This window comes from Perca fluviatilis, chromosome 15, assembly GCF_010015445.1.
Source record: "Perca fluviatilis chromosome 15, GENO_Pfluv_1.0, whole genome shotgun sequence".
Classification (NCBI taxonomy): domain Eukaryota; kingdom Metazoa; phylum Chordata; class Actinopteri; order Perciformes; family Percidae; genus Perca; species Perca fluviatilis.
Window position 1 is genome coordinate 15,279,817 of NC_053126.1, and position 14,658 is coordinate 15,294,474.

At 42.4% G+C, this 14,658-nt stretch overlaps 1 protein-coding gene across 1 annotated transcript; it reads left to right on the forward strand.

Moving 5' to 3' along the window:
- Positions 1–824: 824 nt before the first annotated feature.
- On the forward strand, positions 825–14,155 carry cdc42ep4a (CDC42 effector protein (Rho GTPase binding) 4a). Its single transcript, XM_039825521.1, has 2 exons — positions 825–1,097; positions 11,037–14,155. Exon 2 carries the CDS (start codon positions 11,145–11,147, stop codon positions 12,189–12,191), a length of 1,047 nt encoding a protein of 348 aa, XP_039681455.1. The 5' UTR covers positions 825–1,097; positions 11,037–11,144; the 3' UTR covers positions 12,192–14,155.
- The last annotated feature ends 503 nt before the right edge of the window (positions 14,156–14,658 follow it).

Consider the following 14,658-nt stretch of genomic DNA (forward strand, 5'->3'; position numbering starts at 1 on the left):
TTGCAAAAGATACTAATGAGCGGTCACTGACCGTGGGCAGCTGATCAGCCTGGAATACACAAGGTCAAACAAATGGGTCAGTCACTCAAAAAGGTCTTGTGAGACATTCATAAAAACTTTTGGACATCTTTCCTCAAACTATTTAACTAAAGTGTGTTTTAAACCTCATACTTGTACTTGAATCCCTGTATATAACATCCTGATTTGTTTTATCCTAATTGTCTGAAGAGAAGTGAATAATTGTCTACACAGATACATTGTTAGTGGGTCCTACCTATTAGCCTTGGTATTAGCTTGTGTATTCTGTTCTCCATGTAAAGTTAGTGAAGTGTATCACCGAGGTACACTGCATGCACCTCCTTAAAAATGTAATGGATATTACTTTATCCCACTTCCTTTGATACATCATGGTGTCTCACAAAGGATGACTGTGCATGTTTTCCCTCTCACTGACAACTTTGCATCATCAGCCAAGCCATTTCTAATATCACAAAGAGGAAGTGAAGGAGGAAAGACGCAGTACTTTGTTAGAAAGGATTACACTGTTATTTGCAATATAAACACAGCCATTAATGCTGAATAATTCCTTGACTGATGGAGAAGATGGGTTTAGAGCAAAACATTCTATGGTTTCCTTTTAAAAAATTATATTATTAGCCCACTAAAACACCATGAAGTGGTTCAAGTGATAAATTAAAGATATGTTTTCCTGGTTTCTTTTTAGATTTCATGACACAGACCCGCCTTTTATGCTGAAGGAAATGGGTCTGTCTGAGTGGCCCCATGCTGGCAGCCTGTGTCTTTAAGGAGCCATGTAAAGAGGGCGTGTTCAAACACACTACCGAGGCAGCAGCAGGCATTCTACTGAGTTATTGCGCTTCAGATTAGCAGCGCAGGTTCTGAGGATGCGGTGACAACATTAGTAACAATTCTATAAAAAGAGATCTCTGTCGGTCTAACAGAGTTATTGAAATTTCCCGAGAGTTTGAGCTGAGCGCTTTCTTTACGTCTCTGTCGTTTGATGAATGCGCCCCCATTGTCAACCTGCTGGGGGCCTAACAGTGAAGCAGCACCGGCTTTATGAATGGGGATGCTCGGTAAGTGCGTGCTCTTCAGTGTTTGTACTTGCACTTAAACTTAGCAACATAAAATGTTCTTTTGTATTTGTTTAATACAGAATAAATATGTATTTAACAGAGCTGCTTTATTGAGCGATTCAGTAGAGCGCACGGCAGCTGACGCTTTTGTGGTCAGCTACTTATTGTTCTCCTGCCATTGACCCACCCAGAATCACAGCTTTATTGTAATGCGAGTGGATGACTAGACTGATGAATACAAGAGTGCTGTTAAATGGACCCCTGTGAAGACGTATTTTTAGTCCCTAAAGCATTTATATGTAGTGTCGCAAGAATCGAGCTTATTTGTCTGCAGCCCCTAAGCAATAAGCTAATATAAATGCCATCATCATATTAGCTTATTTGGGAATGCTTTGTAGTTAGACTTGATGCAATTATTTCTTATTGTTTACTTGTTACCTTTTACCAAAGGCAAACTCTCACAGGCCTCATATGAGAACAGATGTTGAGCAAAATCAGGCCCAAAATGTGTTTGGTGACATTCTGCTTTGCAGTGCATATTGAGTGAATGTAATGTACGTTTACACAGGCAGGATGTTGGCTTTTACAAGACCTGATGACTAAAACAAAAATAACCCACTTTCTGCCCTATCATGCAGAGCACGTCTGTCCTGTTTGTCCAGTTCATTACCCACCTATCCCTGAGCATGTTTACTTGGCAGTTCTGTTCAGTTTGCCTGGCAAGGGTGTCATGATGGCATCTGATGAGCTCATTGACTGGGATAATAAGGTGATAGGCCTTAGGTCTGTAGGCCATCACCCCATGACCTCCTTATTACTGATAAGAACTGCTCAGCATTTGTTTGAGGAGATAATGTTTTTGAAGCTTCTGCTTGTGAGGCAAATTGGGTGGATTTCTTTGTTTTTGCAGGGTTGAATGTGACATTTGACCGGTCTCATCCAAAATCTGAGGGCTTTGCGAAATGTTGTTCTGCCCGGACGCTGTGATGGATTTAGGTTGATGACCTAGCAAACAAGCAAGCCCCATTGCCAAGATGTATGTGTCACAGGCTTAGCCTGTTTACTTTTCCCCCCAGAAGTACCCCTGAAAATGCCTTCAGAACAGGCGACACATTTCTCAACCAGCCTGCACAGGTTCTGCTCCCATTACTTTCCTCTGTTTCTTAAATTACAAAGCATCTAATTGCCTGCAGGAGACATGTTTAGTGCCTGAAGGTGAAAGTTATCCTTCCGCCGTGTGGTGTTGGACACTGTGCCAACCACTCTGTTATTGGACACAGCACAATGTAGACCGCGTTTCCTGGCTCACAGCCCAGGAAACACAACCTGCTCAGAATTTAGTTTCAAAAGTTAGCAAGTTTATGCGCCTCGCTTTCATTTCGGAGATAATCAGTATTTTGAAATCCTTCTGCGGTGGTGCTGAAGTGCAACTTTAGTGTGTTATTTGTGGCCAGTGAGTGTATGGTCCTGCACCCGTGTTTGAACATGTCTGCAGTTTGTGTGCTCATTTGTGGCAATGTGTGTGTCCTGTCCAGCCCCTTCACATTCCAGGAAATACCAATATAAACTGTTATTTTTTTCTGGAAAGCCTCTGTGGATGGTGATAGTAAACTGCTGAATTATTATGGAGGACGTGACTGGTCTTATGAAGTATTTGTAGCATAAGTAACATATTAGGTAGTTCTCATTGCTCTGAGTTACTACCACAGGCCTGCAAATGTTACATAAATCCCCATGCAGCTCAGTCAAAAATGTACTAGTTGTTAAAAACGTTAATTTTCTCAGTACACAATTCATGGTTTGCTAGTTTGACTTGTGACAAAAAGCAACAGTTCATTAGTACGCTGCCACCTAACGTTTTTATAACCTTGTTGTCCAAACATCAAATTTTGAGGGCGTCTCATATTTCAGTGTGTGAATGCTGTGTTTGTTCCTGTGTCTTTTGTTTGGGGGCATTGTTTTCTGGTCTGATCCAGCATGCTTTGCATTGTGATCTGGTAGGCTGGGGTTGGTACTATAAGCTGGGGGAAATGTTTGTTTCCTGCCATCCTGTTTCCTTGTTGTATTGAATGTAGATGATATTAGCGTAGCAGGTGACAATGACACTGCACAAATGTTATAATGGCTGACCAGAAGACCGCAACATTTTTGACTCTGTGTGAACCCTTTTTGGCTATTTGATTTGTAATAATCCAATAATTTGATATTACATTCTGAGAGAGAATCCGTGCACAGTGCACTTATTATACAATCAAGAGTGAGACTTTGGCAATACTTTGGCAAATCGAGTGGTTTCTTGTTTTAAAAAAAACACCTTTTGGCAAAAAGAGCCCTCCACTGTTTGATAGCTGCTTATTTGGCTTTCCTCCAGCATATGCATTTTGTTGCTTTTTGGCTGTTCTGACCCCTATAATTATGACACTCTCGCACTTTAAAGCAAGATTCTCTGGATCCCATAATTTCCCTGCATTCTTTCCATTGAGGAGCACAGGTTTCCACTTGAGTGTTTTAAAATGTAACCTCACTCCTCTTCTGCAGCTCTTAGCAGACACCTGGCCGTTCTGTCCTGGGTGACAATACGGACACCTGGGCCCGAGGCCAGGGCTGCCATCAGCTGGGACACAGCCATACAACTATGTTTACATTTTTAAACAGCGTTTTGAAATAACTGGACTGGACATGCGTGTGCATTCACATTGACTGTGGCAGTCCTCAACCGCTCAACCTGAAAACTCAGGTCTTTCCATTCATTTTGAATGTGGGGAGTGCGTTTAGGCTGTGGCGATGGGGGCCACGTTGGGGAAGCCAAAAAAACAGCAGCGGCCCGAGGCAGAAAGTTGAGACCGATTCAACTTTTGGAGAAACGTAAACCCACGTCACTGCGATGGCCAATCATATAACCGGAAATTAGACTTGACAGTCGGTTTTGAGGTGGTGTGAAAGTCCCGTACAGGTACACTGTCTCTATTGCTGCAACAAGAAAGTTTTAAACCAGTATGAGGGTTAGGGCTGCTCGATTATGGGAAAAAAATATAATCACGGTTATTTCGGTCAATATTGAAATCACGATAATTTAACACGATTACTCGTTGACTTCTGGAAAGATGTTGCAATTACTCAACTTAAACAGTGGAAAAAGTTAAATAAATCAACAGTAAAAAAACAACACATAACTGTGAAATTTGCCTTAATACTTTTCCTATTTCAACTTTATTTTTTCATTCAGAACACAAGAGAAAATAAGAGTTTACTTGCAAAACGTAATGAGCTAAATAATTGGGTTTTTTTCCCGATTATTCTGTTTTTGTGGTCATTGGGAGCCAAAATCTTAATCACTATTACATTTGATTAATTGCACAGGAGTTTGTGCAGCTGACTGTTCCTGCAACAAGCTCCAGCACAAAGCACAGTCGCTCTGTCTCTTTTCTTTCTCAATTTCTCCGTGAAACAAAGCTGCCTTCAAGTGCGCTCAGAAATGCTCGGTCTACAAACGATTGGACGGAAAACAATAATTGTGAAACATAAAGTCTACTTGTGCTACATTGGGGGGGTTAAAGAACATAATAGGACGTCACACACATTTAAGTGACCCTCCATTTTAGGGGCTCGGAAACAACTGAGTAGGCTAATGAAGATGTGAGGCATAAATTCACTAAAGTAAAAGATAAGCGTAAAAATGTATTAGTGTGGGCGTAGCCTAAGCTATCTGCTGTGAAGAAGATCCGGTTGTGTTCAGTTTCTAAAATTAATAAATGTATCTTAACCTGTGGCGCCCCAAGCAACTGATACATGTTCCATTTAGTTGTTGAACACACAGTTCCAGCACTGGCCTACATCTCTGTAGATTAGATTATTATAAATCTGTTGATGGAGATATGAACTGTGTTTGGAGGACGTGGAGGCCATGTTTACATTACCAGTTGTCAGGAAGGGCAGACTAAGTAGATTTCCGGAGAGATGGGAGGGTTTACTGCCTCATTTTCTCCCTGCCCTTCCTGTGGACGTACCCCTTAACACGCTAACACGTTTCTCCGTAAACCACTTCCACCATGTGTGGCTGTGCCTTTTTGTAATTTTTTAATAAAGGTGGGCAAATTGCTCTGTTGAGGTTACTGGCGTCTGTCACTTATCTCAGTGGTAATTTGTCAGGTTCTTACAATTCTGTTTGCATACAGAATGCTGAGCGCTGAGATGTCATTTGTGGAGACAGGGGCAGTTAATAATGACCTAGATCTGTTTGTTGACCTGGCAGTTTCAGCTGGAGGAGAATGAAAAAGCTGGGAAGGTTTTTAGCCATGTCTCATTACCGAAAACATTCAAAAACTAATGCTAAGTGGTTATTTCTGGCGTGCTCTTGTGTTGATATCGCCAATGTCAACCTCCTCTCTGCTCATTCTCTCTGATTATGTTGAGACACTCAAAATGCTGGAGTGGTGCCAATGTCTGCCCCACTCCATTTGTATTTAGATGCCATGCCCAGTACACAGATGACGTTGATGTCGAGCCATGCTGGCTGCTATTTCAGTCACATTTTTATAACTTTCATTCCGATCAAAGACGATAGCACAGAGCGGAAATGGACAATAGTGTTTGTGTATAAAAAGGCATTGTAGGTCTGTGAAAATGATGAGTGTCAGTCTTGTATCCCACACAACACTTTTCATTCTTGAAGTGGAGTTGGCATTCTTGTCTGCCATTCGCTGCTGTGTCTGTAATAAAAGCTGTCAGTTTCACCAAAGTGGAGGACCGAGAGAGAGAGAGAGAGAGAGAGAAGGAAATGGAGTGTCTTGTCTGGAGGCTGTGTCGACTGTAAATGTAAAAGGGACAAGTCATCCCTCGGGTATCGGAGGTCAGCTGGTACACGTCGAGATGACTTGCTGAGGCCTGTTCTCTGCCAGGAACCCTTTCATTGGCTGTCGGAGCTCTTTTGAAAGTATCTCTGCTCTGTCCTGGTCATCATCTGTCCATCACTTTATCTCCTTCTCTCTAGCTCTTCTGACCTGCTCATCTTAACTAATACAGACTTTTATAGTTGGTCTACTGATAATGCAGCTACACCTCCACACTGATTATTTTTAACAGCCTGTTTAGTTGTAAAATCATGTAACAGTACTGTATACTAAATGTTATTTTTAAACACTGCTGAGTTCTTGTAAGTTAGTTCTTCCAGTCAGAGCTGCTTACCTCAAAATTTCCACTCATCTAAGGATTGCTACAGATTTAGTAATCATTGATATTGAATGCCAATTCAAAAACCTACAGGCACTTTTATCAGCAGGGAAGCTCTAAACATTGATTGCATGCAATAGCTTAACAGATGCCTCACACCAGCTTGCCAGGTATGAGTGGGGATAGCAGAAACTCTGGTATGTGAGTTTTTTTGCTGTCTGTGTTTGAGAAATACACACGCTCGCAGGCTTTTTATCTTCTCCTTCCTGTCCTCCGAGGCATCATTCACCATTTGTGGAGGGACTATATTGAGGTGTTTAATTCATCTCCTTATGATTAAGGGCATATACCATTTTGGACTTACTGATTTGATTATATTTCTATTTAGGGCTGCAACTAATAATTATTTTCATTATTAAATTGTCTCTGTTATTTTCTCACTAAATGATGACTTGTTTTGTCTATAAAATGCCAGAAAATAATGAAAGTTGCCCAGATCCCAAAGTGACTCCTTCAACTGTCTTGTTTTCTTCATCATTTCTTCAATCGACACTTCAAAATATTCTCTTTTAAAAAGTGTGAATCCTCACGTTGGACGAACTGTAACAACCATGTTTGCTTGAAAAACGAGGATTAATCAATTATACAAACCGTGGCCTAATACATTTCCTGATTGACAAACCTATTAATCAACTAATTGTTTCAACTCTATATCTATTAAAGTGCTATAAAATGGTCATAAAAACTAAAGCAAACATGAAGAGGCCAAGTTTGGTGTGAAATGCCTGGGATTTACCCATCATTTTCAGCATTTCACAGTAATATATTTTGGATTTGCCTTGTTCTTTGGACCACAGAGGATTTACACTTTGATCAAAATGAGCCCTTGGATTTCTTGCTGTATATCAAGCGCATGGTGAAGAGAGGCATGGAAAATGGGTGATGAGGCAGGAGTACACTCAAGTTACCCTGTAGGTCAACAACTTGATCAGAAACAAAACGCCACAAGCAAACGGTGTGCCACATAGAAAGCCCTAAAATAGACCATTTAAGCAACTGCTAAATCTGGCTTTTATGCAAGTTGGAGGGCTTAATTTTTACACTAGAGCTGTGTATTTTCTCTCATTGCTGTGTTTATCTCAGAGGGCAGCATCAGTTTGATGTCTGTTGTTCCTTGTCTGTATGATTTAGAGATAATGTGATTTCCACTGTTTGTCCTTGGGCTGCTCCTTCCTAAATGAGAGATTCAGCCCTGCTAGCTGAGTTGTAGGCCGATTTTGTAGGCCGATTTTGTCTACTTAATTACTGGAACTTGTGTGTGCTAGCCTATTACTGAACAATTGCTTGTGTTACACTTAAACATATGGTAATGAATGAGTTTTCTCTCACAAATGGGATGTTTGCAAATTGTATGATCATCAGAGTGATTTTACAGGCAGAGATGTCAGTAGGACGGAGGAAACCAGCACCTTCCCTGTTTTTCCACATAGATCTAGGTACATGTGGCCTCCCACTCCCCTAATGTCATTCCACCCTCAGGTCATGTGTTTGTCCATCCAGGTCAGTGACTTCAAATGAGGCAGACAGAAAGCCCCCGTCACTGCAGCAGTCACCATCTACCAGACTGTGTGTGTGTGTGTGTGTGTGTGTGTGTGTGTGTGTGTGTGTGTGTGTGTGTGTGTGTGTGTGTGTGTGTGTGTGTGTGTGTGTGTGTGTGTGTGTGTGTGTGTGTGTGTGTGTGTGTGTGTGTGTGTGTGTGTGTGTGTGTGTGTGACACACATTCGGTCTTCTGTTGTTTTTTTTGTTAGCTGAGCTGTACAACCTTAATGGATGCTATGAGAGTTTTTTTGAGTCATAGCTTAAGCTTGATTTTTTTTTTTTTTTTTTTACTTCCTGTGATGTAGCATCTCTCTACAGTATTTATGAATTAATGCAGCCTTTCCTTTTGAGATCCACAATTCTCCGAAGTGAATATTCTCAGGTTACCGTCTGATTTAGTCAGATTTTTTCTCTTCCATTTCATTAAAAGAACCCATTTCTATTTACCTCCTTATTTCGTTATTTTTGTCCTTTTTCCTCGGAAGTAGTGGGTGTGTATTTTCCTTAGCCCCAGTCTGCTAGGTATTTATATTGATAATTGTGTAATGTGATCTGTAAACAGAGCTAGCATTACATTTCCCATGACATAAATACATTTGGGGGAATTGGGTTGGAATATCCTTTACCCAAACAGATGTGAAAAGATGTGAAGCAGCAGTGGCGACGGTTTGGAAACGTTCCCAGTGTGTACAAGTTTATCACAGTGTGTATGTATGTATGCATGCACGCACAGACTGCTGCTTTTTACTCCACAGTTGAGAAATACCACATCAAGACTAGTCAGTCATCTTCAGAATCCTATGTCATTCAAAGGGCTCAAGGCCTGTAGGTCAGTGTGAAGTATGTGTAAACGCTTTCCGATTTTGCTGTCAAAATGAAAAGATGCAGATGTGCCTCATTTGCTCATCCTGTCCTACATTCTGTGTCTCCAGTCAGTTTATTGCTGCAGCCAGCCAGACCCTGAGTGTTGTGAAAGTCTGTTTATAAAGTCCATCCCCCTGCTGTGACCCCATAGTTCCCATGCTAACTGCTGCTTTCTCAGGCCCTTTTCCACTTTTTTCATTCACGTATACACCCACACGTGCATGTACGCGCACTTATACAAAGCTATATTTATAGCAGGGCTGTGAATCAGGTTTGAAGTAACTGCTAAAGGCCTGTTCTGGATCCTGGTTAGATTCAGATGATGAACAATCTGCCTGGTGGTCTGTAACAAATTTCTGCACCCATGTCCCTGCAATGGGCACTGTTGAGCTTTTCAGCTTGATCCTAGCCTGGGGGGTGGGGGGGAGTGGGCGGTGGAATGGAGGAGTGGGAGGCGCCTTCCTTGTTTCATCCGCTGGTTGTTTTTCCTTGCCTGTTTATGCCACCCAGAAGCTAACTAGTCAGAAAAAAACTTTGTTTTTTGGCTGGGTGTGAATTATTTCCCTCTCATTATTTCCCCCCCCCCCCCAAAAAAAAAAAAATCATGCATGCAGCTTCAATAATAAACATGTTTCTGCTGTCCTTGTTTGTGTGTTTTGGCACCAAACCATTTGGAGTTCATGGAAAGTTTTCACATTGCGTCGAAGTCTCAGTAAAAAATGCTGCAATCCTACATGTATATGTTTCTCTGTAGATGCCTCCATTTCCTTGTCTACAGCATCGGAACAACTGCGTATTTTAATAAATTCCCTTTTTAACAATAAAAATACACACAACATGGATGGATTAAATATGTGAAAAATAGCAGACATCACATTAAAAGGGTGTATTGTATGAGCTCTTGGTTGACACAGAAGGCGGCCATGTGTTGTATGCTTGCATGAAGCCTGAAGCCTTCCGCAGCCCCTGACAGGAAACACTGTTGCTTGCATGCAGGAGGGTGTTTCCATGGAAACCAAAACAGGTGAGGGCATTAACAGGAAGAAGAGTAGAAGCTCAGCTGGCAAAGACGGGGGGGGGGGGCGGGGTTGAGACGGAAGAACGAGGTCAATGCACTAAAAAGCCTGCCACGCAAACAGCCGAAATCTCCCAACGGCACTTCTACCAAAAACAACTCTGACTTAAATATCTTTTTGAAGGCTTGCCTGTAAGAAATCCAAAGTCAAGGTTAGGTCACGGTTTTAATCTCCCTGTGTTAGCGTGGGCAAACAAAGAAAGAGGCACTCTGTGCAAGCCAGAGGTGCACGCTGCAGACGGCAAGGTAAGTGTTTTCTTCAGGTCCGCTTATGTGTAACCATAGAGACTTTCCACCACAAATCAGAGGGGTGTGTGTTTCTGATGTCTGTCTGTAGAAAGTGCTTGCACTTCATCTTTGCAGACCACCACGACACTGCTCTATTTTATGTGTATTTTATATGCTGGGATGTAACGCTAATGAGCTGCCCCTGTCCTCCAGTGCAGCACCTTGTGGAAACGGCAGTGACTAGCTGTCAGCCTGTGGTGAGGCTTCCTCTGTCTGGGCTGCATGTTTCAATAATGCAGAGACACATTTTCTATCCACTGTCAGTTACAAACCTCTAGGGACACAAACACTGTTGTCGAAGAAGGAGGAGGAGGAGGAGAAGAAGAAGGAGAAGGAGGCCAGGGACTCTCATTTCTCATGTCTCTTATCACATTTTCATATACATTTGTCAAAACAATGCTTCGGTGACTGTTGAACAGCATACTCGGTTGAGTGGGGAATTAGTGTTCTGTATAATTGACTTTGTCTGTGACTACAAGATTATCTTTTGGTCATGTACTGATATCCGTGCAGTCAAAGTTGAGCTTTGCCGCAGAAAATCCCTGGCAGCCCTCAACTATCCTCCTCCGATTCATATTGGTCTGTGGTTGATGTTTTGCTCTCTATTATAATTCTGCCGTTTTTTAAAGCACAATCTTGTGGTGTTCCCCGTGTTTTTTTTGTTTTTTTTTAGTGCATTTCAGTGGTCCTCTCACAGAGATGTTGGAGTGCTGCTTATCATTATGGAGTTGCATAATTGGTAGCTTCAGCTCTTGTAATTAATGCATTTGCGATTCTTTTGAAATGTTTTTATTTACTTAATGAAATTAAAGAGTCAAATGTGAATGTTCTACACGATCGACTGTGAGTGTTGTGCAGTACATTTATGTAGGTTACCCTTTATATTAATTTATCAAAAATAATTAAATGCATTATGTGTAATTTATTCTATTTTAATTTTTCAGGTTCCCAGTCTGACTGCTGTTGAGAAGCATCAATAGTCACTCCAAGATCTCGAACAAGGATTATATTTGAAGATTTTGAAGCTCTTTGTGCATAACAAAACAGCCACCATGCCAATACTAAAACAGCTAGTGTCTGGCTCCTCCCAGACCAAGCGGCGCTCACGCATGGACCTGACCAGGGAGATGATCAGCGCTCCACTGGGCGACTTCCGCCACACCATGCATGTAGGCCGCAGTGGTGATGCGTTCGGAGACACCTCCTTTCTCAGCACCCGCTCAGGAGAACCTCCCCCGGAGACCAATTTCTTTCCCCGCTCTCCCCGGCCCGGCCTCCTGTCTCGCACCTTCAGGAGCAGCAAACGCTCCCAGTCGGTGACCAGAGTTGACCAGCAGAGCGACAACACCCTGGTGGGTCCTGGTGGGTCACCCACCTATGTAAAGAATGCCATGTCTCTGCCCTTTCTCAACGATGACAGAGGGGACAGTATGGTGGCTAAGAGTTTGTCCTCGAGTCCTTTAAAGCAGCACAGTGAGGTGGATGGGAGAGGTGCAGCTTCAGCTGCTCACTTCCTGGAGCTGGAAGAGCGCAGCTTTGGGGAGCTGACTGAGCTTCCGGAGAGCTCCCACCACTACGGAGGTGGCATGAAGCATGCCGAGTCAGTAATGTCTTTTCATGTCGACCTGGGACCCTCCATGCTGGGTGACATCCTGGGGGTGATGGAGAAGGAGGATGACGATCTTGGCTACGAGGAGGGCAAGAGCAGCGAGGGCCATGCCTCACCACCTCTCAGCATCCACGGTGAGGAAGAAGATAGTATGGAGAGAGAAAAAGATGAGGATGCAGAGGAGGAGATGGAGGAAGAAGCCGCAGATCTTCAGCAGCAGGCCTCAATGCATCCAGCTAGCTCTGTAGATCTGGGGCCTGAGAATGGAGGGCCCTACACCCCGGAGTACACTCCCGAGACTCGGCCTAAACACTTGCAGCATCTAGACAGCTGCTCCATGTCCAGCTCTGGCTCTGCTGCCCTGGATGAGAAACCAAGCAGCCTGACGTATGCAGGAGATACAGACAGCGCCACCTTCAGTGCCCCGCCAGAGGAGGAGAGCAACTTCTCCTCTTTCTTGGAGGATGAAGACGATGAGATCCACGTATGAGACTCTGAAGTCTTCTAAAAAAAAATATATAAATAAAAAAAATAGGACAGAGCTCTGGAAGGGGTTCAAGTGAAACTAGCAAGTCCTTTTGACAATGTGGATTTGCACTTGAACAGGAATAAAGACACTGTTGTCAGTTACTGTGGGAATGGGAGTGTGAAGAAGATGGAGGCCACTTACTTTGTAGGTCTGCAAGAAGACAGTTACTGCTCCTTTTTGGAAAAGCCCAAACTCCATCTGTCAGAGCCTTACCCTCCACTGTCTGTCAATCTGTCTCTCCCTTTTGAACACTGAGGGAACTGACATGGAAGAGCAACCACTCTTTGAATATAGAACATTCCAGAAGTAAAAGGGGAGGATGGTTTCGAAAGAAACCTTTTTTTAGGAAAAGAAAAAACACTTTCCATAACTGAAGCTCAGTTCACGCTTTCTCTCCCTTCCCTCTCTTGATGCTTCACATGTGCTCATTTTGGTTCGCCTCTCCTCGTCTTGTTGTGCTTTCTCTCACTGGCGTTGGGATATCATGATGGCTGGGCTGTCACCACAGGATCACTGGTGGGTATCTTGTCACAATAAAGGGGGCTGTGTTTGTCACTAGAGTGTGAATCCCTTCCTTGAGCCCCTTTTCATCTGAAACTATACTAAAGTGCCATAGATCTGTCAGTTTTCTCCCATATGTAACTCAGGGTCCTTGCGATGCTGCTCAAAGGCTGCCATTTCCTGCTGTAAAGCAGGACCACAACACCCAAAACCAAAACTCTCTTCTGTTTTTAATTCACTGTGGGCGCCACACAGGCTTAGCCTCAGTGTAAATTAGAGAAAAGCAGTGTTGTAAAGCTAATGGAGATGCATTGGCCTGCATTAACTATAAAGCATGGTGTTACTGCAGAAAGCCAGAGGTGTAAGTAGTAGTGTGTGGCAAGCTGGAGAGGGATTGTAGAGTGTTTGTCTCTTTTTCAATGAACATATTTCTTTTTTTTGTTCCACCCTAAAGCCATAATGATGATGCTTTTACAGATTTCCGATAACTGACATGAATTGGCTATCTTCCTCTTACTAATCTGTTATTTCAAGTTGAAACTGAAAAGAGTTTAATAACCACTTCCTTCCTTGTTTTTGTACATCCGAGCAGCTGCAGTGGTGCAACTGAACTGTGTAAAAGATGTTGATCCTCATTAGTCCATGGGCTGCCTTTATGTATAAAACAGTTTCCACTACTAGTCATGAAGATGGCTTTAGGGTATGTATTGTTGAAAATCTGTGCACCAGCAGGCACATTTAAACCAGACACTACTAGTATTTGGTGTTCAATACCTATTGTTTTTTTGTTTTTTTTTATCTTTGAAAAAAAACTTTGTTATGTCTGTTTATAGAGTGGATGAAGAAGAAAGACTCAGCCAGCAATAGCATTGAAGCATTAAAAAAAGATTGCTATTTCTGTGCAAGTTGATAGTCATTGCAGCGTGACTTTATCTCTTGCATCATTAAAAGCCGCGGCCAGAAGTATTGGGGCTCAGTTGTGCTGATTGATTTCCCTGCCTTAACTGAAACTGACAGATGTGCCAAATCATAATTGCTTAGCCAAATATAATTTTACTTGTGTAACTCACTTTTGGGAGAGCCTGTCAAATCGGTCTGTCGCTTCCTTCTCTGTATGGGTAATCACTGTTGAATTTAAGACTTAAGTTAGGTAAGGTTAAAACATATATACAAGTCTTCCAAGATGTCAATCAAGCAGGAAAAGACTGAATTTGCATAACTGGTTATTTATGTTTCCAATCACTCAAACACTACAAAATATATTCAGGTTGTTTCTAGGGTTAACAATTTTGTGCGAATGGGAAGTTGTCTGTGTTGCCCTTTCTGTATATTGATGTATATTATGCCTTACTTCTTTACTGTTACCTTCTTTCTGCATTATCTAAAATAACCTATATTTTTCAATAAAAGAAATCATGAACATCTTTCCTGCTCCATATTTTATTGCCATGTTGTCACCGTGCATCAAAAGATAATGAAGTCAATCGGCAGCATTAACAAAGGAATTCCTTGAGTGCCTTCTGTTTCCTGTCGCTATTCTTTGGCTCTCCCAGAAGAGGAAGGAAGGAAGGAAGCAATCTAGGCCTAGTTGGATGGGTCTCTTAACTATTGGCTATACAAGCGGAGAATGCTGTGATGACTCATGAGTAAGAGAGTGTGTGTGTGTGTGTGTGTGTGTGTGTGTGTGTGTGTGTGTGTGTGTGTGTGTGTGTGTGTGTGTGTGTGAGAGAGAAGAGTCAAAATGTTTAAAAGCTCTTCCTAATACCCTCGTGACACAGCTATATTCTCACTAGAGATCTAGAAGGGGTAAAAGATGGATGGAGGAAGGAAAAGTTTATCGTTATGGAGAGCTGTAGTCATAAACGGTGATGACAGGTAATTCTTCTCGCCCTGCTGATTGGAGGACGGATGAGTTGGGCAGTCGCAT